At 34.7% G+C, this 27,208-nt stretch overlaps 1 protein-coding gene and 1 non-coding gene across 2 annotated transcripts in view; one reads left to right on the top strand and one right to left on the bottom strand.

Annotated features, from left to right (window-relative positions):
- Window positions 1–26,432, bottom strand: part of LOC149089801 (beta-alanine transporter-like) — a 207,659-nt gene extending 181,227 nt beyond the window's left edge. The window contains exon 1 of the mRNA XM_089248179.1: window positions 26,009–26,432. Within this exon, the coding sequence (XP_089104305.1) occupies window positions 26,009–26,422 (414 nt within the window). The 5' untranslated portion in view covers window positions 26,423–26,432. The remainder of the gene's footprint in view (window positions 1–26,008) is intronic.
- Window positions 8,129–8,200, top strand: TRNAA-GGC (transfer RNA alanine (anticodon GGC)). Its single transcript has one exon. It is a non-coding gene; the product is annotated as a tRNA-Ala (tRNA).
- Window positions 26,433–27,208: the final 776 nt, after the last annotated feature.

Below are 27,208 nucleotides of genomic sequence, written 5' to 3'. Positions count from 1 at the left end.
GGCGGAAGAACTGCTGCGTTTGCCAATATATTTTAATATTTCACTTGAACTTCAAATCGAACTTCAGAACTGTTATTACTTTAGGACATTTTCTGGTGAAACAGAATGACATTTTTTCAACAAATTATTCAGGAAGGTTCCTATCGTTTGGTTCCAACTTGATAAATAACTTCAGTTAATTTTATCGCGCAATCATTGTATTTTGATTCCATGAACAGATATTCTGGTGAAATTGCCGGAACGGGTGCTTAATAACAAATTTCGATTTCGACAAGAGAGATAGAGAGAAGGAATAAAGAATGATTCCAATCGAGAGAAACACTTCTAATCAACGGTCTTGAGATTGTAGCTTGCGTATTTTCACGAGTTATTCTCATTCGATGCGTAATTGATGGGGAGAATCTCTGGAAGCAAATACGACACGAAACGAAAGCGAACCAGACCGTTTGTTATGTCATAAACATTAGAGAGTATGTGAGTGTTTCAGAAAGTAAGTACGAACGCGAAATAAGATTTGTGTGGCATGCGGGGCCCTCAGGATCTGTAATTTCCACGAATCTCGCTCCCAGTAAGGTATTTATATTACTAAAGTTATTATTTCACGGGCAAGAGACGACGATTGCGTTTCATTCGAGTATTCATTTGGATTTTACGGGCGTGTAAGCATTTATTATACGGTCGCAGTTCTAATTCCCGATATAATCTCTGATTACAATGGTTATTATGGAACAATACGCTCCCGTTTTAGTAAGAGGGTAAACATCTTTCCATCATAACGACATGGGTACCCAAATGTTTAAGTTTTATGACACTGAAATTTCAGGAACAGAGTGTATTTGTCAGGAAATTAGATTATAATTCACCCGCGTTTCTGTTCGATCGCATTCGTATCAGTCAGAGTTATGTCTTAAATGCGAGATGGGAAAATTCTACACATTAAATTGAACCATAAATACGTAATTAACTCGAAGATAAGGGATGAGCAACGATGATAATAATGGAAAATGAAAATCAATAACAGGACAAATTTAAGATAATGGAATGGACCATGTACACAAGTACAGTATCGAGAACTGCGAAGTTCAGACAAAGGTAAAAAAAATAGATAGTGATCAAGTAAAGAAACTGGAAATTAAGGAGCGAAGAAGATAAAGAAATAAAAGTGACAAGACGTAATGGAGTAAATTGAGAGAGATAAGCAAAAAAAGTAACTAGCTGTAGTAAAGAGAAGAAGAAAACAGGAGATAAAGTTAAGCAATTGCTAAAAAGTTGAATTACAGAGAATAAAATTGGCAAGATAGCAATGGGGAGATGTTCCGAAGTTCTTATTGGATAGGTACTTCAGCTCTCTGTTCTATTAATGACAATAGTTAGAAAGTTTGTGGTATGGTTCTGTTTTTATTTTTTAGAGCACATTCATTGAAAATTCAACATATTATCGATGAACTCAAATTCAATCGATTGATTCATTGAACTGGCGTTAATTCATACTTATATGTAATCAGGGGAATGACCGATATACAGTAGTACCGATAAAATTTTCAAATATATTTTTTGATCATTTTAATTTATTGTAATGTTAAAACACGATAGCTTATTGCGAAAATGTTTATATAAATCTAAATGGAGAGATTTAAATCTGGGAGCTAGAGAAAATTATTTGCACAGCGAAGAGGGAGAGAGAGAGAGAGAATCAGCGTATCTTTTCCCTCAGGACCTCACATCTGGGTAACAGTGATTCTAGAGTCACTGTTACCCAGATGTGAGGTCCTGAGGGAAAGAATGATGAAGTATTTAGAGTCTAAATACTTCACCAAACACCGACTCTGGCCATATCGCTAGATTGCAATTAATTAGTTGAGGGTGGAAATGTAGGCGCTATCCATCGGTGGTCGCCTCAAGCTCGTTTAGGGGAAAATACCTTATCTATATTCTTCCCATGTTTGAACCTGAGGTCGTGACGGTAATCTTCACGGTGGTAGACGAACATCTTACCACCACGACACTAGGGCGCTAGTGAACCAAGATCACGATCCTAGCACGAAAGAAGTAAACCGTGGGTAAATGACCACTAGGGTAAAGAAGCCGTGAGTCTTTTTGGTGGCTATGATCTCAAAACATCCAAGTACAGTATCCGCAACACTCAAAAATTTCGGAGCCCACCAAATGGAAATCACCGCCTTTATTTAAAGAAAAAAAACTAAAAATAAAACAATTTCCCAAAATAGAATAAACAGTTTCTTAATTTTCTACTGGACGCACCGTTAAAACTTTTCTCACAAACCGCATTATGACATTGCATAAAACTATTAGCTTTATTGATTAATTTAGCGACCGTACTGAAAAAAAGTATTCAGCAGCCATGTGCTCTCGAACCTGGAATAAACTCAGAGTTCAACAATGTTGTACAGTAATATGACCTCCAACTCCCTTGTACAAGGATATTTTCCAAAATTTCTCACGCGCGAATGCGATTTTCGGAACAATATACAAGGTGATTCCGAAACGCGCTAATAACGTGCAGAATTCGGGTACGTCATTCATGTTGCGGCGTGTTGCATAGTTATTAAAATAATTTTATACGGACACGCTGTGCGCATAGAAAGTTGTCACTCTGTCTCTTTCGATGCCCAAAAAAAATCCACGTTTCTAAGTGCAATACTCGCAGTGATATTTGAATTCAAAAATCGCAGAAAAGTTGGAAAAAAAAACCAGTATATAAACCAACGAGCAACGCTTCTTTCCCTGATTTTTACTGTTCTTTCCTAACTTTTCTCAGATTTTTAAACAGAAATATCTTTTTTTCCCCCTTTTTTTGCTCAGGAGAGAGAGGGCAATAATACCCTGCTAATTGGGTTTTGAAAACTGCATGTACGTTTAATAGTATTGTTTTTTATTTCACGATACAGTCCCTTATTTAGCTGTACAGTCCCTTGCACAAATAACGTGGAGGTCTACACGTTATTTGGATATTTTTTCTGAATGGAAGTATTCCTCTTAGGATCAACTGTTCGCCAGTAAAATGCGGCAAGGGGAATCAAGTAACCACCCTGTAGATTTTTGAGATAGAAAACATGCACACACGTGATCTCATACCCTTCACCCTTGAACGGAATTAGATCGAACATTCATATCAAAAATTAGAATTCCTAGTTTTCGTCAATTTTTTACGACACCTTCTCCATATTTATTTTGAGACAAACTATCACCAAATAAAAATTGTCAGAGAAATGAAGGATTTCAACGTTTCAATCGCTCAACGTTTTGTTCAATTCTAAAAATAAATTTCTTGCAGTAAAACATATACCATTTGAAATTTTTATGTGAATGCAGGATGTTTAAAAATTCAATTTAACTGTTTCTACTTAATATTATTTTATGAAACAGCCACTGCTACAGCTTGATTTCTATGTGCCGATACATTTTCAAATTTTAGTTTGAGATGCCAACCCATTGGTTTTTTCCCCTTTCTTCATGGAAACAATTGGTAACAGTGCAACCTTTCCTCACGGACATTTCTCTGGTTCCCCGATCCCGTGGATTTGGGCTTTATTGTATTTCACTCCCCCTTAGCGGTCAGTAAAATCGGGAAAACTCTGATTTTTTTCCAAAGTCTTATTTATTATTTTTTTTTTTCATAAACCGAGAATTTATCCGAGAATCATGAACCGTTTAATCCCTAGCTCGTTTTGGTAAATTTGAAGAAAAGTCAGTTTATTACTTAATTAACTGAACCAAACTATGGTAAATGATCGATTAGTAATGTTGGTTTTGTTTGTTGATACGTAATGAAGAAAGCCAGAATTACAAGACTGATAATGTTATTATGAATGTTTTTATCTTCTTCACATTTATTTCAATTCGATTTTAATTGGAAAATATGTGTAATGCACGTATCATTGTACGGATAAAAATTATTAATTGATTTAATGAACACAAGTAAGGTTGTAAATTTTTCCAACTTTATTTGGTAATTATGCATAATCGCCAGTAAAAATAGTAATTGTAGGGAAATTTAATCAAATTTTCTCTGTCTAGACGATTAGTGGGTTTTCATAACATTTTAATATTGAAATGTATAGGATCCGATTGCGATCGAAACCAGTCGTGTAAATATGAAAGTCGTATAAACGAAGTGCCGCTGTATATCGTACCTCCACGTTAGTGGACAAAATTTTTGATCTCATTTGCGTCCGTTATCGAGAGGCTCTACTGTATATTACATACTAAATATTTTATTCAAATTTCACATAAACATTTATATTCAAAACCGCATTAAAAGCTACCAGAAATCATCGGGGCATCAATATGATGATCACTTGCATTGATATATATCCTAAGCCATGCCCTTGTTTGCTTTGTAACAAACAAGCTATATTCTGAAATATTCTGGAAAACCCTGGCGTATTACTCCCTCTACTTACGCACAAAGTTCCCGGATCTCCGGCCGAAGATTTATGTCCGTTTTCCTCGACACGGGATTAGAAGGGAGTAATCTTCCTGATCCGAGACAAGGAGGAGGACGAAGCACTAAATCTCCGGGAAAATCTCCACATCCGCCTTTTATATTAGTCAAAGTCATTCCTACTTCGACTCAGTGTACGAAACACAGTGATTTGCTGCGCGGTCAACGAGTGTTAATACAGATCAAGACGTTATACAAGATCATAGAATGCATACGGCGCGTTGGCAACAACAACAGCATCATGTAGTTCCTTTTTGGCCATTTCCTTTTTTAGTTAGGGGGTTGATGTTGTTCGTTTGCCGACAAGGCTTGAACTTATTGCTTTCATTTCCTGGTGCCGCCGTTAAATTGATGCGACTACGGGGGGAAATACTTACGCCTGGGTCGTTGAGCTGGCTCAGACCCAAAATGTCCGCCTCAGGTTATTGATGGAAACGGCAGAAAAAAAAAAGAGTGAACGCCGTGAAAAGATGCTACCGCCCTATGAAAAGGAGTAAAAAATATTTTTACTTTATTTTATTATTATTATTATCATTTTTTTTTCCTTTTATTGGGTGTTGATTTGCCGTTACTTGAAAAGAGGCGCTAGTCCTTGAAAAATGACGATCATCGAGGACAGGTTTATATGGAATTTTCCGGTCCTCGATAACGGAAATCATACCAATGAAATAACAGATACATAACATGGAGTTTATGACATCACGCGCATCTTGTACATGCGTGTATCGATCGGTTCTTCCGGGTTGAATATATTTTCTGGAGAAAATGCGATATTCTCTCTTTTTTTTAATGTGACAAAAAAGAGTGTGTGTGTGTATGCGGAAAATTCATCGCCAACAATTCAAAGTTTAACGACAGCTATTCAACACCCTGCAACTCACCGAAAGGATAATTCACCTCTGGGAAAGCTCACCTTTACGCAATTCACCGACAGCAGGCAAAGTGGCATAATGAGTGAGTGATGAACGTGTTGGCAAATGGATGAGTGAGTGATGAGCGTGTTGGCAAATGGATGAGTGAGTGATGAGCGTGTTGGCAAATGGATGAGTGAGTGATCACATGAGCAATTAAGTCGCTCATACGGTCACTTACTCATTCTGCCACTCACATGATCACTCGTCCATTCATACGGTCACTCACTCCTGAACTCACTCGGTCCCCCATGTGGTTACTCACTCACTCATGTGAGTACGGTACATAGTAGTCATAACATAAGTCATAACAGTCACTCACTCCAGCACTCACAAGGTCACTCACTTGGTTTACTCATAAAAATTACTCACATACACCAGCTTATTCACAAACTCATCCAGCAACTTATTCAGTGACTAATTCACTCACTCACACATTAACTGACTTGCGAAATCACTCGTGACGAAGGAATAAAGCAGTGAATATAAAGTCATTCACTGGTGAGAAACTGTTGCCGGTAAATTTTTCTACCGGTGAATTCTCCCATCGGTAAATTGCAAGGCGGGTGATTGTTGGCGGTGAATTTTCCGTAAATCCAAAAAACGGGCCAAGGGTTTAGCAATTTTTCAGTTGAAAAGACCCAATATCTTAGAACGTGTTTATTGAATATTTCTTTGCTATCTTTACCACGATCTCGACGCTTTCTAACACCACAACAAAGCAAAATAAGCCGAAAAAAATCTGCATTCCCTATATAAAGCAGTAGAAAATACGCCACTATCATATGCACGTTTTTATATACCTACCATTTCTCAGTGGTAAGTGGAATGTTTTAGCGTATGAGCGTGTAAACTCGGAGAGCACATAGAAAGCATCCATTAAGATGAGTGATGTTGCTGCCAGTGATTTTATGGCCACGCGTTTCTCGAGAATCTCGAACACACTACCCGTAGTAGCTACTATTATGACCCAGACAAGAATCGTGCTTTTACCATTGAAAATTCCAGCCATGAAAAATTCATAGCCTCTCTTCTGGGATATATAGAAATCTTGAATAAAACTTACATACAAGCAGTTTTTTATATAAACTGCCACTATATGGTACTCTCTTATGCGATGGGTAAGGCACTTTGTGGCTTGGTGTGCGCGTGTCGATCTGCAAGATTTTAATCTAGTCCTTTGGTTTTCAAGTTTGGTTGAAAATTCACAGAGCTTTGATGACGTGATGTACTCGTGTTTCATTGAGCATAAAAATGAATATACAGTAGAACCCCTCTTAATACGGACGCGCGCCCCTCAGATTCGGTCACCCCTCTTTTACGGCAAAATAATAATTTCCCTTGTATAATAAAAATATGCATTTCAAATCCCTGATTAAAGGTCACCCCTTTTTTACGGATGATTTTTTTTGTCCCGCCGGTGACCGCAAAAGAGAGGTTTTACTGTATATGGTGTATAGAAGAAAGGGGATCAGTTTTATGATGTTAATGTAGCATTCAATTTGCCATGAAATGAATAGGCACTAATTTAGCGTAAAATTGATAAACAGCATTTTTTGACGCTTTATTAGACCCAAGCATTTATTTATTTATTATTTTTTTTGGAATTTTTAAGAACTGTTAGCATTTTTGATACTCAAAAAAAAACCGCCAAAAACATAAATCTCAGCAAATCATTATTTTTTCTAGAATTATTATTTTCTTTTGTTTTTGCCAAATTTCTTGTTGCCAAATGTTATTTAATAAATCAAATTTTTCCCGGAGGCACTTTCTCCTTAGGAAGCCATTTCACAACTCCCTTCTTCCCTTTCCCGCAAGTTCAACTTGATGTGCTGACATCTGACAAAAGTCCTCACAGTTCATATCCATCATGTTTCTAACTCAAGACTTAAAAAATAATTTATGTCAGGGCTGAACGCCCTCAGATCAAAACAAAATTCTACTGTGTGGAAAAGCAACCCGCACATTTTTGCATGCAGGGTCTGAAAGGGTTAGATGTTCTCCCAAAAGTAAGCGAGATGCAACAAGATCGTGGAGACAGAACTATACAGGGTGATTAAATTCATGGGACAAACTTTGAGAGGTGATATAAGAAACCCAAACAAGCATTTTCGATCATATCGGCGCCGAATTACAATAGAAAGGTGCCAGAGCTGGTGTTTTTATAGAGTACACAGAGTCACAACAGCACTTCATCAAAAACAAATATAATATTTTATCGACGGATTTGATGAGATATGTGCTACCAACCATTCGAGGATGCATATGCACCTTCGGATTGGATTGGTGTTGTTTTTTATTGGTGCAGGCCCATTGTTGCAATGTTATGTACTGCGCCAAACATTCATCAAGTGGTATAATGACTTGTGGCACCACGAGAAGGCCTACCATATTACAATGCCCTGCACCTTCGAATGGTCGATTGCACTTATGGCAGAAAATTCCATCGTAAAAACTATGATATTTGCTTTTGGTGAAGTGAACTCTTTAGGGATACCCTCTACCAAGATTAATCGAAAGATTGGTTATTTGTGGAGATGAAGATTACAAGGAAGAAAATTCATCACTGTCCCCACGGGGACTCGAACCCCGGTCTCTCACTTACCGGACGAGCGCTCTACCATCTAAGCTATGGAAGCAGATAGAATGTTGCAACCTATGTCATTCACGAGCTATTAGTTGATTGTTGACGCCGTCCATGTACGGTACCTTTCAACATATATGTACGCTCCAAGGTTGAAATATTCTATCTGCTTCCATAGCTTAGATGGTAGAGCACTCGTCCGGCAAGCGAGAGACCGGGGTTCAAGTCCCCGTGGGGGCAGTGATGAATTTTCTTCCTTGTAATCTTCATCTCAACAAATAACCAGTCTCTCGATGAATCTTGTATTGACAAGTGGAGAGGACATTTCTGTATACCCTCTACCACTATTGCGATTCAACTACACATTCTATTACAAAAAAAAAACTTGTTTACGAGTTTTATATTATCTCTCAAAGTTTGCCCCATGAATTTAGAATCACCCTGTATATGACCAACTGTTCTAATTCATCGGGCTTTTATCCCATGCATTTTATGAAAAATAACCATTATCGTTGGTTGGTTCCACCACCTATTAAAGTTGTCACCTCTGTTTTTGTTTTTTTTAACACCCTGTATACTTCACTTTGACGTGAAATCTGGGGTTCAAGTTCAAATACGATAGGGCAATTCATCATCTCGTTTTATCCGAGAGAGGGTCGGTTGCGAGGGAATGTTACAGAATTGAATGTGTCTGGGAATGCATTAATCGATTGTTGTCACTGCCTTTCAAATAAATGACGGGCAAATGTTAAGCTGAAATGGATATATTATCGGAATGCCACTCGACTAATTAAAGTAGGAAACAATGGAAAACCTATCAGCCAACTTCGATCACACAGTGTTCGTAGGTGTTTGATTCAGCTTCCGCTGAACTAAATCGAATACTGTATAGGGGAATCTTTTAAAATTAATTAGAATACCAAGAACCCATTCCACATCGTATGACTCAGTACGGGCTGCTGAAGTTGTTTTGTTGGGGCAGGGCCATCTCTCTCAACAGATAGTGAGCTCAAGCAAAGCAATGCTATAGGTAGTTGAATGCGATTTTTTTTTCCTCAGAGAAATTGCAGTTTTAGATTTTATCCATAAAAACTGCCGCTGCAGCCAAAACTTTGAAATTTCTGAAATTTTGCAGAAATGTTTATTTGACACGTATTAGTGAAATGAACTTTGAATTTAGATATCTGACCAATCCATAGAATTTTACAAATTTTTAAAGTTTAAAAAAATTTCAAAAATCTGAATTAAACATTTTTTTAAAATACTTCCCATTAGTCAATTGCTAAATCCGAGGTCCATTTTACTAACACGTGCAGTACAAGTATTTCTGCAAAACTTTTGAATTTTTGGGGCAGTAGTTTTATGTAATCTTATGGATGAGCTCAAAAACTGCAGTTTAACCGAAAATCGCGTTAAAAGTGTTTTTTCTTGTATACGTCACCCTATAATTCATTATTTATTTCTTTTATTATGAAAAAACAAATTAACCGATCGACACGAATTTTTTTGCATTTCATTTACAATTGAATGAAATAATTTTTAGCCCCATTTCTGAAAACCTGACATCAGCGGGGGGGGGGGGTGTCATGACACCCCTTAAAACGGCGCTGTAGGAATATATTCAGGATTCTATAAATATTCAAATATCATCGACGTCATTAAAAGTCGTACACGTGCCCTGATATACGAGACCGTATACTAACAAGAAAGCACTAAAACACAAATTTCAAGAGAATAACGCCATTTATTATGTTTGAATCGGCTTTTGTGTTTCTAGCGATAGTGAAATAAAACGCAAAATAAAAGGGAGACCCGATATTGTAAAAATAGGATACCACCACCATTGGCTCGCATCTTCTTTCAACTGCTTCCGTTCGCAGCACTAAATTCATGGTTCAAAGTGGGACAACAGGAGGAGAACACGGCAACGTGGGCGATTGACTTTCCTTCATTGATTTTGCATCCACACAATATATATACATGCATCGTTTGATTTTTATCGGAGAGGAAAAACAGTGAGCGCTTCTATAGTGCGTTTCTCGTATTCTATCCCGACGGAATTTTTGTTGTCCTTATACATTATTATTCTGTTTCGAAACTTTTGTCGAGACTCGCTCTTGGGGCTTTTCGATCGCTTCCCATCAAGTTCGCCTCTAGCAACTGGGAAACAAAATGTCACATGATATTGCTTCCTTTTCTCCTTTGTAAACAAATAAAAAAAAATAAAGACACAATATTTTCAAGCGCTTTAAAACTTTTTCTATCCATTGGATGATTTCTTACTCTAGCATTTTAAGTAATTCATAAGGTTTTCGTCGCCTTCGTTAATTGAAAGAGTAATTGGTAAATGGCAGTCGGTACGAGTTCATTTTGTTCTCAACGTCTTTCGAACGCTAGTGGTTGACATCATCAGAAGATGCTTAAGTTACATGCTGGGTATTCGATTCGATAGATTCGTTTCTAGGTCAACGCTATAGAAATTTCACCGATCACAGCTTCTATCACCTTTTAGCTACTACTGCTTCACCATAACCAACTCCGGCCGTTATAGAGTTGGGTTGGAAATGATGGCGTCATCTTACGTTGGTCACCTCATTAGGGAAAATATCATGTTATCTATATTCTTCCTCCAGATCTAACCTAGAATCTGACGGCAACCTTCACTGTGGTAGACGAGAATCTTACCATCATTCCACTTGGGCGCTAACTAAGATGAATCAGTTATTTCCACACTGGCACAAACCGTATTATTTTCAGCTTATAAGATAAAAATGTTTAAACCACCACACACTGCTTTGGAGACGCCAACCGTGCATAAAACCACCACATCTGCTTGAGGAAATGTCAACCATGCCTAAACCAACGCATCTGACGTAGGATGTCCCAACCATGCTTGATCCGCCACACCATCATAGGAAACGGTTATAAAATGAAAACGGCCTTAATTAGTCATTGGGACATAGCACCTGATGTCTCACGAGCATCATCCAGGCATCTAAATGGATGCGATTGGACAAGAAGCATTAAACTATCCCATTGGCTGTGATGAATAAAGAAGTTGATATTAGCAATTTATTTATTACCCCTCATATTTTACCCATTCACTTACCTCGATAGTGATTATTTTCTTCATTTTAACTGAATATTTAACATTATGAAGTTTCTGGTATGTTCTATAAAGCGAGATAATTTCTCCGTGTACAATTCTTTCAAACTTTTTTCATAAGAAACTTTCTGAGAGCTATCGTAGAAAAATAATGTGAAGATGATGCCAAATGTATGTCGGTATGAAACGCTTAGGAACATCGAGTGACATTGCAAAAAGACTAATTGGATTATGGGTAATGTAATTTGAGGAGAGAAACGGCGACATAAAATACATATTCCGCCTCTTTTTTGCACGTGAGAGCTTCCATTTAATTAATTACCGAATAGAAAAAGGAAGTTTAGTTTATGTTGACATAATTGCTTAGAATACTTACGTAATTCGATTTACGAATTTTGGAAATTAATTGCTGTATAACTATTTGTTTTCGTCTTTTTTCTGCATGAATCTGTTCGGTATTTTTATTTCTTCGTGTAAGCTTCCGAGTTATTTTACTAGTAAATTAAACCACGTTAAAGAACATATTTTTTTAAGGGTTTTAATTATGTAAATTGCAATAAGTACTCAAAAAATATGTGCTATGTGCAAGTATAATATCTCTATTTTTTTTTTCTAGCCATTATTTTATTTTTAGAAAGCGATATATCTTCATTTTAGATTATTTTGTTATGTTGTTGTTATTTTTATGTAATTAAGCTCGTATATTTTAATAATTAGCAAACAAATATTTCTGTATATTAGTCTTAACTTGAGAAGATTGTGTCTTTTTGAACCATTTTTCTATTAACATATGTTTGATAGGAACGGTGGATTTATAGGTAAATCTATTTCTTGGCACTGATGTAACACCATATTGTTTTATTTAGCTGAAATGTTCATGCCAAGATAGAAGCACTGGTCTGTTGAACCAGAAATTTTGTTGTCGGTGTCTTGTTTTCAAAGACATGGAAGCAGGTACAGGCAGGTGTGATGCTTTGGCCATGGGTGTCGTATTCAAGGGCAAAAACACAGATTTCGCTAAAGCATTTGATTGTGTTAGCCACTCTATATTAATGTAAATACTAGAAAAATTGGTTTCTGTGATGATACTTGTAATTTATTTGCTTCGTATCTAAAAAACAGATTGATTTTTGTATCTTTTGGCTCATCTGTTAGTGATGGATTTCGTGCAACATCTGGAGTCCCTCAGGGGTCTGGCCTTGGACCTCTAGTGTTTCTCATTTTTATTAATGGCCTTGCAGCTGCTGTTCATAATTGCTTATTATTTGCTCATGATTTTAAAATATTTAACTTTATTGTAAATTTTGAATCTTGTTCTATTGTTCAAAATAAATTAACCCACATTTACCACTGGTGTATCGAGAATCATCTACACTTGAATATTAACAAATGCTTTGTTAATATTCGCGGGGTCTTACACTCGTAGGAAAAATCCTTTCACATACTTTTATTATATTGGAACTGATATTTTACAGAGAAGATATTCTGCTACGGACCTGGGTGTAATTTACACCTCTGATTTTACCTTCCGTGATCATATTAACGATATTTGTAGTAATTCTATCGCAGACTCGGTTGGCAACTAAAGAACAACTAAAGATTTCACCAATTTGGATACAATGATTGTTCTTTTCAACTCTATAATATGATCAAAACTTGAACATGCATCTGTTGTTTTGAATCCTTATTACAATAATGCTATTGATAATATTGAAATTACACAAAATTCATTTATGCGATATTTGTATTTTAAGAAATTTAGAGCATGACATTACAATTTCAACAACTTTTCTGCGCCAAATTCCGTCTCCGAAGGAGAAGAAATTTCATTCTTTTGAAACTTTTCTGGTGGTTAGTTGATGGTAATATCGATTGTTCTTTTCTGTCATCAAAAATAGGATTCTTGGTCACACGGTAAAACACAAGGTCAAATAAATTATTTCATATATGTAGCTTAATTTAGGACATTTATTGGTCTGCCTTGTGCTATAAAGAGATTTTGTACTTTGTATATAAGTTTACATGACGAATTTGATATATTTGCAACACCTATTGGTAAATTCAACGAGATTTTTCTCTCCTATTGATCAGCGATTTGTTTTTCTCTTTAAATGATGATTTCTCTATTTTACTGTTAAAATATTTAGTTTTTTTTGTTTATTTATTTTTTATTTTATTTTTAATCGTAATTTTTAATCAACATTTACGTAAGATTGTAATACTATACATTGATTACGTAAATGACATAACCTTTAGATTGCAACATTCACGTTGTTATTTTTTAGTCGCCTCATATCAACTGCCATTTACTTTACAGTCCTTTTTATCCGATAAGGAATTCCTGGCTTTCGATTTTCTTTTCCCATTTTGAAGACCGCTCTCTTATCAGACAAAACTGAACAAAATAACAACCCAAAGTCCTAGACACGTTAAAAACAATGTTTTTAAAAATTCGGGAATGATATGTTTAATTATTCTTTCAAAACTAATTTCTTAAGTTATTGAAAAAAAATGAACAAAAATCAATCAAAACTCATACGCCACGTTAAACACCATCGTGAAATTAATTTATAAGTCGAAAAGGTCCGAGTATAAATGCGAAAACCCCACACATCCCCCTCCGGTACACAGATTCCGTGGTTGACTTAAAAGCCTCTTTTAATCGGAACTTCGCAGTAGAAGCTGTGAAGCGAGAAAAATATCATTTTTTGAAACGCCAGTAAAATGATTAAATTCTTGTTTTCTGTACAAAACGTTCGTACCAATAAATATAAATATATGTGGAAATAAAAATTCATTTTCGTTGACTTTGTGGAATATATAAAATTAAAAAATATATATTTTCACTTAAAACAAACCAGTATTTCAGGGGTTTTTTTTGCAGTTTGAAGCTATTCATTTAATCGTGATGGAAGTTTAAAAGTTTGTATTTCACTGGATTTTTTTTCATCATAATAATAAATGAATAAAAGTTTATACAGAATGTTTACCTACTTCCTCATAACGACAGAGGAAAACGTATCGGAGTAAATTATGCGACAACTCCTAGATGTTATACAATAAGGCAGCGTTTCTCAAGCTATGGCCGGGAACCAAAAGTAGTCCGTGAAAAGAAGACACATGACCCGCAGGTAGACTTGGAGATTTAGATCTGATTGAATGAAAATTATTCGATTATATGCAACTAATGTTATGCCATTGATGTAACGTAATGTGATAATGCCTTACAGGTTCTGTAAATTAGTAGTCCGTCGTCGAATTGTTTCAGACATTTTAGTGGTCCTTAGGTTTAGAAACGTTGAGACACGCACATTAGGGGGGTTTTTAATTTTTCAAGATAATGTGAACCTGACCTACCGCGGATAACCGAAAGAAAAATCCTGACTTTATTCGATTTCGAGGTTAAATAAAATTAATTTTGCGCATGCGTATTATTTATTTGGAGGTTGTTGTGCCCTGTTCGCAAGGGGAGTTAATGCTGCATATCAGGATACACAACCTTTTCAAACCACGAGCAGTAAATGGTATTTCTGCCGTTCGCAAGGCCGGAAACTAGAAAAAACGGTGATCAAATGACTTGTATTTCAAAGGGAATTCTCCAGTAGTTTGAATGTCCCGACTATCATAAATATATTCATCTCTTGGCTGACCGTACTGCGCCGGAAAAAATACAAGAAATTGTCAATTGTCGCAGAAAATGCTACTAATGATAGGAAATGTTGCAAATTATTGCTAAAATCACTCCACGCTCAATGACCAGAAATATTACACTACTGCAAATCACAGTGAATTAAAATCAGTATAAAAAATAATTTTTCAAGAAGACAAAAACATTAGATCAATATTCATATTCACAGTCCAATTATCATAATGTAATTTCATAATTAATTTAATTATCATAAACTAATTTAATGTATTGAAATATAATTCTAATTTCAGGAGGGAAGAAAGATTTCTTTGTTTCTTTCAATAATGAAACAAAGTAAGCTTTGTTGAAAATACGGGGTACTTTTACAGAAAAAAATCGAGACGGCCAAAATTACGGGAAAATAAGAGAGTATTAAAATGAATACGGATTATATGGTACCCCATTAATCTCATATTGTTTGTCAAACATGTGCATTTTTTTTATTTACTATTTACGTTTTGATTTTATTTATTGTGAATCACGCAGTCATCTATTTCTTACCCTTGGGAATTTTTCAGCAATTTCAACGATAGGTAGAAACTTTATTAACCCATGAAATTGTTTTAATGATAACTGCCGATGTCCCGTATGGATTCTGATTTGCCTTGTTTTTCATGAAAGAAATATGGCCTTTGACTGTTGATACAATTCTACCAGAACACCTCTCACGGGTCAGATGGGCCTCATCTGGCCTCGGACCCAACCTCGCGCACTCCTGTGGCATATGATCGCTATATTCTTCGAAATAATAATTGTAAATACCCTTCTTGAATGTAGTGTTTTTCTCCCAGTTATTTCAACTGCTGTATCAATTTTTTATTAGAGCATAAATTTAGAAAAATAAGGAAAATTGCACAATTATATATAACCGATTTAATAGAAAAACAAGAAATATTTAAAATATATAATTTTAAAATATATAATATTTTGAATACATATCTTATTTTATATCAGAAAGTCATTGTTATGTCAAATTTCAAGCAAAATTTATTGATATTCCAAACACGATTGCTAAACATTATATGAATGCAATGTTTTTTTTTTATTTTCACATTAATGGTGCAAGTTATGAACCAAAATTTTAAAGATTTTATTATATGCTCATAAGTTACACTCAAATCTGATAATGTTCATGTAAATTATTTGAAACTTCATTCTACATTTCGTCTACAAAATATTTTAAATAGACAAATATATGTGATAGACCTTGGATTTTGATACGTGACTCCAAACATCGTAATGATACAATGAATAGATTTTCGGAAATCATGTTTCAAACTCAAGTAAAAGGTCAAAAATACCATTCTTCGTTGAACGCGTTTAAAGTTTTCATTCACGGGTTAATTGTATGTAACACCGCAGCATTGAAGTGGGCGTAATTTCGGTCTTAAGTGTTTTATAAACAGAACAAGGCCAGAGTTTTGAAATCACAGAAATGAGATTTTCATAAAATATAAAAAAATGAAATTTATATTTTTCTCCAAAATGACATTTTCAACTTAGTCGGATGCCTTAATACAGATATGAGATAGAAATCCTCAGGGCAATAAAAACTACATTTTCCACTTTATTTTACTTAGAATTTTCGACAAAAATAGAAAATGAAACTCAAAATTTTTTTTAAAAATAATTTCATAAGATTCCATAGCGAATGCACACTCACGAAAAAAAAAGAAGGAAAAAAACTCCGTAAATGATTGAATAAGTACAAAATGAGTTCATGTTTTTCATGAGGTTTTTCTGTGCAAACAAGATTAAGTTCATTAACGACTTTAGAAAAACTAAATCACCGCTCTCTCATTTCCCCCCCCCCTTATTTTTTAATAGAAAAAAATGTTTATAATGATGTGTTTCCAGAAAGAGAAGGGGTATATATGAAAAAAAAAAACGGAAAAGATCGAGCTCATTAGCGTAGTTCATAAATAATGGACGCAAAAAAATGGAAAGAAAAACGGCATTTGACGGTACAAAGAGATCAAGTAAAAAAAAAATACAAGAAAAGATTTTGCTTGAGAGACGTAAAAAGAAATGAGACAAAAAAAAATATGTTTATTGATACCTGTGTGCTGAGGCTGACAAATCTCCTCTATGGGGAGTTAGTTATCTCAAATATTTTTATCATTATCATTTTTTTTTTTTTTTGCGTGGGAATATGACTGAGCACGTTAAAAAAATGTCTTAGCGTTTCTTCGCTGTATCAAAATATAAAAAAAAATGTATAATATTTGAAAAACAATTTGGGAAATAAGTGTAATTATCAGGGGATAAGATACGAAATGTGATGTTTACCGTTCGTATCGTCTTTGGACTTCTTTCTAAAGCTGTTTATATCAAGTAGTTATAGTTGCTAAAATAATTTAGAATGAAGTAGTTGATTCAATTGTTGAAGTAGATGATTCACAATATTTCCTATATGAAGTCTGTGTCCGTTTGAGAGTTCAGGAATTTTCTGAAATTTCTATAAAAATACTGGGCAAATGGTTTTGAAATTTCAGTGATATGAACTCTGTGGTTTCATTCACGATTGTCAATGAAAATTCAAACGTTGGTGCATTTGGGGGACCAACGAAAAATTAAATAAGAAAAAAAGTTGTTGTTTTTTTTAATCCTGTGTGATGAAAAACTGAGAAAGATTTGTAACTACCACAAAATATTGTACCATGTGGAATACTTTGTGCATTTTCGTGCGCACGTATATTGAAGAAAATACAAATGTTTTATATAAAATTTCAAATCTGCATAGCATGTCTTTCGCTTATAACATGCGTAGTTTTCGATCAATTTCTCTGAAATTCGCAGATAATATTTTAGTGTGCATGAGACTATCCTGCGTAAGAATTTAAAATGTGACAGTTTATTATTTAATGAGATATGAGCATTTTGAGTAAATGATTCATAAGGAAGCATTAAAATATCGATTCTATTTCCTTTTCATACTTTGGTTGCCAAATATATAGTGAAACAATATATTTTTTTATATTACACAAAATTTCAGTTGAATGTCATGAAAATTCATTAATATATATACGCGATATCGTGAGCTGTTTAAGTTACTGGCTGAATAATAAGTGATTTTTCAAAAATTGGTATTTCAACTATTTTCTGTCATTTGATTATTTCGTTCAGTTTCTTCATTTTGACATCATACACGTGTGTTACGTTCAAGCATTCCTCTTATATAGCATCAGACACATGTCTTAGCTCATTCGCATAAAGCTTTGGGCTTATATTTGAAATAATCAAATAACATAAAGTAGTCGGAATACCAATTTGGTGAAGATCTCTTATCACCCAAGTACTCAGTCAGTAACTTGAATATCACGATATCAAATATATCTTTGTGAATTTTCACGATATTCAACTGAATTTTTTTTATAATTTGCACTGTATAGCTGGCAACCATATTGTGAAAAAATAAAATCTATATTTTCTGCACATGTGTAATGAATACTCATTAATTAAAAATGTTTACATTTTATTGAAAATTGAATTGGCTCATTCTAAATTCAAACACAGGTTGTCACATGTTAAGCACCCCGATGTCACTCACGCCAAACCCGCATACAGGGAAGATTTTTCAGTAAACAAATCTTTCATTTCTAGACCTTACACGTGCAAAACCGCTATTCAATATAACGCTGACCTCTTTATAAGGCCAAAAAAAAGAATGGTGGTGTTGAATTAGGGTTTGGCTCTGTTTCGAGAGGTGAAATTCAGCATCCCGAAGGTATACATATTTACAGAATTTACGCAAATGCTGAAAATAGTTTTAATGACAGAAAAAAATTAAGAATTATTGAAAATAATAATAATTTCATAATTGATAAAAGTTTATTATTAATAAAAAGTAGCTACAGAACCACTGATAGAAATAATTGCAGCACCATACTGATATATAAAAATAATTTCAGAATTAAATTGAAAGTTCAGAACTGTTAAAAGGTATAGTTCGTGAAAAGAATTAAGAATTTGCGCAAGAAATAATTTCATAATTTAAAACTTCAAAATTAATGAAAAAATGATTTCATAATTATTGGTGCAAATTTCAGAATCAATAAAAGAAATCATCAAATTCTTTTATTGATTCCGATTTATTTTTTAACATTTGAAAATGAAAAAAAGTTAAAATTTAATAAAAGAAATAATTAACATAAATAAAAGTGACTCTGAAAAAATAACTCTCTCTCTCTCTCTCTCTCTCTTCCAATACATTTAGGAACCATGTTCCAATAACAGGGTTCCAATACCACGGTACGAGTTGGTGACCCGCGGTTATCATGGAAAGTTTCAATTTAGCCCTCAATGTCTAAATGTTTGATGACCCCTTACGGCATTCATCACTAGGTGGTGTTTCTTTATGCGTTTAATTGTGGTGCAATGTATGCTAGTTTTCTTGCAAACATTATACCAAACAGATTAGGTTTCACAACATGATATATAAAACTTTTTGGCAGGACTATTTCTATTCTGGTTTTTCCACTAAAGAGCATAGCGTTGAGTTTATACGAAGGTGCTCTGCCTGTGAATCATCTTTACCTGGTTTAATGTTGTGATTCCGCACCTAAAGTTTGCGGAGGCTTTCAGTCTTCCCGATCCCTTAATTATAACGTTCCTAACGTTCTGTTGTTTTATGGCGTGTAGTGAACGCTGTATATAGCTCAGGACACGCAAACTTCAATTAAAACACTCTGTACATCAGGCGCCATCAACCCGTTGACACAGCGCTGGCCACATTTGAAATTTTAATTAGGCCCACAGAACAAATGCTATACAACACACACACGTTATCAAAGGGCTTGGTGGGTCATGCACTGGAGACCCCTTGCCCCCCCCCCCACACACATATATTTTCAAAATAATTTGATATTGGTACGCTTTCACACTTTCAATAACGATCTACGAATCTTTCTCATTGATGACTTGTTGACACAGGATCATAAGTAGATTCTTATCATTGTTGACTCTAATAGGGCGCGGTAGCCCAGGTAAATAAGATGCTCGCCTAAAGTACCAAACGATGTTAAGAGGTGTCGCGAGTTCGACACCCGCTTCGTCCTTGTCAGAAAAATTTCATGACACAGGGTCCAACAAAAATGGTGACCTGACCGCAAGAAAACATTGCTACCGCAGGGAGTCCCCCACCGAGGGGTTAGCGCACCAACCCCTCGATGAGTATAAAAAAACGAGCCTGCCTTTCGGAATCGGATATTGATTGTAGGTCCCAGTCTAATTATCCCTCGTGTGCAGAAAATGGCCGTGGTGTGACAAAAATGATGAAATGATGATGACTTGTAAATTTTATAGTCACTAAGATAAATTTTTGACTAAAAACCTCTGTCGCAACTGAAAAAAAAACTGTTTTTGTGAGATAGAATTATGCAAAACATTTTGATGTTTTAAAATATTCTAATTCAAGTTATCAGTCTTCAAATTGTTTTCTTAGATTGACTGTTTAAAATGAATGATAGTGAAGTTTTCTGTATAAGCTTTTGTTGAGTTTCATCCTATTTGGACCATTGTCCCACAGTCACTAATGGGAATTTAATGCACCAATCACTGCCAACTGACAATAATCACTGCCAACTGACAAGACACAAACATCCCGTAATTTGCAATCTATTAAAAATAAATTTTAAAAATTACACTATATATATAGATATATATACAGATATAAATCTGCAAAAGTATATATATATAGTCTACATTATTCCACTGTTCAGAAATCTGAGAGATCTTGTGCTACGTATCAAGGAAATTGAACATACTACAATCTGAACTTTCCGATGCATTACATGCTGATAATGACGATAAAATGATTCAGATTTTGAATGGTACACCGTGATCTATAGGTTGAACAACATACTCTGCTATCAAATGGTACTGATTTTCCATGCACTCCAGTTAAACAATGTTAAAATGAGCATTAAATTATCAGATAAAGAATAGAGGAAAGCAAAATATTCAAAATTTTGTTTTTGGAATTTTGTTTTGCAACTTCAGCGAGAAAACCAAATTCTGGCTTCTTGTCGACTTTTTCCAAACTAATTCCGCTAATACAAACATTATAATTTTTTTCCATCCAACTTCGATTTACTTAAAACATTCGAAAAAGAATTCGAATAAAACAAGAAATTTTAACATTAAATCAGATAGAAAACTCCAAGGAATTTCATAAAAGTTCGAATTATCCAAAATTAGTACTTTAGCAAGTTTTACTTTATTAAGAAAAAATAACTATGGGTCAGATCCCGTTACCAGGAAGTGACCGAAATTTTTTTCGCTTCATCCCGACATTCACTACTACAGGGAAACCTGCATTAACGGACACTTTTCTGATCCCTGGTCCTGTGGAATAGGGATTTAATGTATTTCATTCCCAGTTAGCGGACAGTAAAATCAAGCAAACTCTAATTTTTTTTCCAAACCAATTATTTGAGAATTTCTGTTAATAAATCGGGAATTTATCATATTCAATGGTGATTAAGTATAATCTCAAGCTCGTATTAGTAAATATGATTATCCATAAATTAATTACTTGATTAACTGAACATAACTATGGTCCAGGATGCTGATTCCGAATTATAATGTTGGTTTTGTTTGCATATGTTGATACGTGTGAAGAAAGCCAACATAACTGATAATGTTGTTATGAACGTTTACTTCTCTCTTGTTCGCACTTATTTTAAATTTTATTGCAAAATATGTATTGTGCGTACGTATCATGTACGGGAAAAATAATTAATTGGTTTTATGAAGAGAAGAAAGACTATAAATTTTTCTGTTTATCAGATTTTCCAACTTTATTTGGGAATTAATCATAATCGCCGGCAAAAGTGATAAATGTAATGAAATTTAATGAAACTTTCTATCTAGACCAGTTCATGATTATACATACTACTAGTGTATCACTTGTACGTACAGTAACATACAAGAACTAATTGCGATCGAAGCCAAACGTCGTATAAATGGGAAAGACATATAAAAGAGCTTCTACTTTTTATCGTACCTCCCCAATGCCACACACCCTTAGTTAGCGGGCAAAAGTTTTGGCCCCATGGATATCTTTATCGAGAGGTTGTACTGCAACAGGAAATCTTATGACACGGAGGACAAAAAATCTCTGTCGTTATATCCGATGGTATCGAAAGTTTTATTCGACACGGTCCCGCCCCTTGACAGAGGCAATGACTAAAGTTGTCTTAAGTCGATTGAAATTGGTCCTTGTTCGGTTTGAAAGAAAGAAAGGTATCGACGTGTATCGACATTCACTTTCGTTAAAGAAACTGAATGTTGTTTTACCTGCAATAATACTTACTTTCCAAGCGAAACAACTACAATTACCGCAGACATGAATTCAAGATTTTTCCGTTTAAAATCATATTTACCGTTATTTCCCATGTATAATCCGATGTGGCCTATAATTCTTTCGATTGTGGGTAATAGATACGCATTTTGCAATTCCAAGAAAAAATATATTTTAAGAAATGTAGTAAATTTTTATCTTCAGTCTCGTGGAATATTAGGTTATTAACAGACTGTTTTGCTTCTGTATATTTGAGCCAACCGGATATTTGTAGAATAGTTTTATGTTGAAAGAAGATTTTTTAAATGGTTTTTGGTCTGATATGATATGTTTTAGCTGACTTCATATTGTATCTTATTCGTGCATTGAAATACAAATAATGGTAAAAACTGAAATGTAAATAATAATAATAAAGTAGGCTATTAACAGGTTTCGCTAAGTTGCCTTTTTGGAAAGAGAGAGAATTCAATTGCCTTTGCGGGGAATCGAACCCTTTTCCTTTTACTTTCCGGGTAAATGCATTTGACCACTAGACTACAAAGGCAAAGAACGTTACAATCTTTCCTTAGAGCTCACTGAAAGGGACCGTACATGGACGGCCGGACACACAACTGCTGACGATGCCACCAGATGGCGACTTATGAAAGGATGACGTCACTCTCAGCTTACCATACGAAGGTTTTTAACAACTGCCGTCGCGAAGAGATGAATTTTTGGAAAGACAGAAAATTCAACTTCCTTTGCAGGGAATCGAACCCATGTTCTTTCCTCCAAAGAAAGATTGAGATATCCATTGCGTTTCTAGTCTAGTAGTCTAGGATGTTCACCTGGAAAGTGAAAGGACGTGGGTTCGATTGCCCGCAAAGGCAGTTGAATTTTCTCTCTTTCCAAAAAATTCATCTTCGCAACAGCCAGTTGTTAAAAACCCTCGTATGGTAGTGGAGAACGAAGCTGGGCTGGAAGAGACCTCGGCAACGGAAGAAGTCCAGTGGCAAAATTCTGGCGTTCATTCATTCATTCATTCAGTGGAGAATGACATCATCCTTTCATAGTAATAACGTGGCAGAAAATGCTGAAGAAATTTGAGAATATATATCTTATATAGTGTGATAAGTGTAGTGAATGTGGACATTGAAATGCGCTTTTTACGTGAAGTTGTCAGTTCTTCCAGATAGCTGCTCGCGAACTGTTAATCGAGATGTGGCTGACATGAATATGTGTATATACATGTATGTTCTATGCATAATAATGTTTTAATTCAAGGCAAGAATGTCAAATAATTATTTAAAACTCCAGGGGCACTAAATTGATGCTCACCAGATGTTAATGGCGTTTCCTGCGGTATGATGTCGGGGAAAATAAATGCTCCCTCAGGGAATTCCGCATGGCGAATTAAATTTGTCAGGCTCCCCGAGGGTTTGTATCTTTTACACCAAGAAAACAAAAAATCATCCCGTAATTTGCATGAGAAAACTTAATTCGTCAATTATGAAATCTTTACTCATTACCTCCTACGTTAAGAAGAGCAAAATAAGATGATAATAAAAATAATGGTCACGTAAATTATTTAAAACATCATTCTAATAAAGACCAAAAATAACAAAACTATTATTTATCGAATAATTAGTAAGTACGCAACTAATTATCTAGCCTGGTACTTTAAAGTACCGTCAGTAGCCAAAGAGTTGAGAAATATAAGGGTTTATTGGTTTCTTTATCACGTTTTCTTAGAGAGGAAATGTTGAATTCCCTACTCACATCTATAAATGTTTGAATTGTGTGTGATTATTTCTTACTAATTAACTTTTAAACTTTTCATTTTCCTTGGAACTTCTCAAAAAAAAACCTCAGATGTGAGTCGAAGACTTTAAAGCGTATAATCCGCGGATTATACGGAGTAAAATACGGTTATAAAAACAATGATGTATTTTCATGTTCACCTTGGAAAATAATTTTAATGCCAACTTATGCATTTAATCAAAGTAGATATTTTCCCGATTATTTTCGTAATAAAAATTATATTTTATTAGGATATTAACACAAGTCATTTATGAGATCAAGCTGAACTTATGTTATAATCACAAAATATCAGCATCATTAAAAGTACTTATATTTAATTATGACTATAAGAACAATGGGAAACGTTATGCACTGAAAATAAATTTTTCGGATGCTGAAATTACCTTGAAATTATAATTATTACAATCAACCATTAATATAAAAAAATCAAGAATTTTTTTTTTAAATGTAGTTGATTCTTCTATTAAAAACCTAACTTAGTTTCCAGGATTCAATTCATGTTTTTAATAACTTTATGTTTTTTCTGACCAAGCATTTAAGAATTCGAGATATTTTCATGAAATTCATATTTGATTATTCATGAACTTTTCATTTTATGAGAATTCGATTTTATGTAACTTAGTTACATATTATGTATGTTACGATAAATGTGATGAATTGGTTATTATGCATACTTTCGTCTTGGTAAGTTTGATAAATTTAGCACTTTTACTGGCGAATATGCATAATACCCAAGTGTCGTTGGTAAATTTGATGAATTGAAATTTATAGTCTTTGACTGATTTTACATAATAATCCAGTGTAATTGGTGAGTTTGATAAATATTAACAAAATTCCAAACGAGTCTAGTATGTGTAATGAATATAGTCGGACCCCGATATAATAATACCAAATTTTACTATCGCACCCCGATATAATTATACAATACATGTAAGTATTATCATGTATAGTGTGAATTATCGTATACTATAGTATAAACTATCATATAATTATTATATGTATGAATTATCATATATTACGATTTGTTATGTATACCAAAGACGCGGAGCTTAGGTTTATGCATAATCGACCGTAAATGTGGTAATGTTTTGCAGTACTTATTACATTTACCGACGACGTTTGGTCAATATTCATAATCACCAGTGATTATGCATAGTGATCACAAGTGAGCGAATTTTAGAGTGTGAGGAACATTTTTTTTTTTATTTAAAAGTGTTTTTATAATAATTTGTTGCATATTCAAATAACAATAGTTTACAGCAGGGTTCCTCAACGCATGACCCGCTGGCCAAATGTAGCCCTCAGAGTTCTTTGAAGCGGCCCGCCGATTAGTTTTAGTAAATAGCCGAAAAAAATGAATACTCATTAAAATAAAAATAATAATAATAATAGTAACAAATCGGTCAAGCTCGCATTCAACTACCATTAGCACTGTGCAACGGATACATTACTTGGGTCGTCAGTGAATGAAATAACTTCGGAATTATTGAAAATAATTCTTTCTGAATTAGTGGCGGAAATAATTTCTAAATTAGTGTATAGAAATAATGTCAGAACCAGTGACAGAAATAGTTTCAACATTACTGAAACAAATAGTTTCGGAATTACTGGCAGAAATAATTTCAGAATGATTGAAAAAATAATAATTTGGAGAAGAATTGAAATCAATAATCTTAGAGTTAATGGTAGAAATAATAATTTCAGAACCATAAAAAGAAATAATTGGTAAAATATGAATTTCAGAGTATGTAAAATTCTGAAAAGTATTCAAATCAAATAAAAATCTTCAATTATTCTGGGGCCCTTGTTTGTAATCTGGGCCGTGTTTGGTCAATCTAATAAGTCATCACTGCACACTACATCAAGTTCTTATGAATGGATTCTGACTTACAATTATGAAAAACATATAGTGTGGTGGCCCGCGGGCTTCATTGAAAATTAGAATTCGGCCCGTAATGTCTGAAAGGTTGAAGACCCCCTGCTTTATAGAAACTTCAGTATTGATGTGTTTATTGTGAATTTTTGTACCATTTGAAGGATGGAAAGTCGTTTCAAATATAACAAACACCCTTCATGGTCCAGTCACAACTTTTCACGTTCGCATGGACAGCGTATTTATGTAAAATCGCAAAATGTAAAATGTGCACTTACTTCAGTGACGATCGTATCGTCTCCATCAGGCAAAAGAGTTTTGTTGTAATACCAGCCATTAGCGTCACAGTTGTAGAAGTTGTTGGAACTGTTCCACTTGAGCCAGTATCCCACTTCCTGGTAGAAACCTTGACCGTACACGGTCCTGTTCACGAAACACTGTTCGTAAAGCCAATCTCGATCCTTGTATTCCCTCGCCAGGTATATTCTCAGGTTCATATACACGCTGGCATTGAGACCATCCGAATCCATTTCGGGAATTTTACACCAATAGTCGGGTGTCCAACTCATCAGGAATTGACCGTAGCCCAGGGAACCGAACGGCAACTGGGACGGCAGGAGCACCAACCATAGGATGAACTGCTGGTACTTCCCTCTTTCACCGACCTCTACGAGAGCATCCTCGGAGAGCATCTCTACGGTCTTGCTGTCTCTCGCAATCTGCTGCTTGCTCTCGGGCATCCGAAAGATGCTACAGGATTGCAAAGAAGGGCGGGGGAAAGGAGAGGGCGAGAACGAGGATTTTCGTGCTTTACTCAGGAAAGCGAGCACGTGGAATTCTACGGGCGCCATCTGGATCCAGCCAAGTTCGATTGTCAAGAAGGAAACCGCACGTCTTATGAAAAGGTACAAGAAACGAAAAGTCCGCTTTTTCTCGCCCTCTAAATATTTACATACTTTCCCTTTCCAGCTTCACGAAATATTTACAGAAAGCGCTCGAATAAAATATTTTTTTAAGAATTTATCACACTACCGGACTGCAGTGAGAATTCAATACAACGATAATCAGCGGAACAAGAGGAAAATATCCATGTAAAGGGATTATCGTTATATCGAGAGGCAACGTTATCATAACGCGCGACCGAATTTATTATGTTTTTGATATGTTTTTTTTTAAATCGCCATTGTTAGTACCACCAGAAAATGAGCTTTCAAGTAGCAGCGAAAAATTGTGATTGATGGATTTATAAATAAAATTCAGTTAATTGTATTGCCCCTGTAAAAATGTCTATTACATTACACTTCGGTGTCTTATACAGAAACTAGCAACACTTACAGCTTCATTAAAACTTCGATGATCATGTGGTGCCAAAACCGATGTTATTAGACGTCATTACAACATCGAAAACAAGAGAAGAAATTAATTTCGAATTCGACACTATTTAGAGCGAAATATAAGAAAATATCCTTGTGGCGGTT

Source organism: Pholcus phalangioides, unplaced genomic scaffold, assembly GCF_987345545.1.
Source record: "Pholcus phalangioides strain wild (caught in Gottingen) unplaced genomic scaffold, Ppha-v1.0 ptg000001l_1, whole genome shotgun sequence".
NCBI lineage: Eukaryota > Metazoa > Arthropoda > Arachnida > Araneae > Pholcidae > Pholcus > Pholcus phalangioides.
This window is presented reverse-complemented; position numbering and strand designations above follow the sequence as displayed.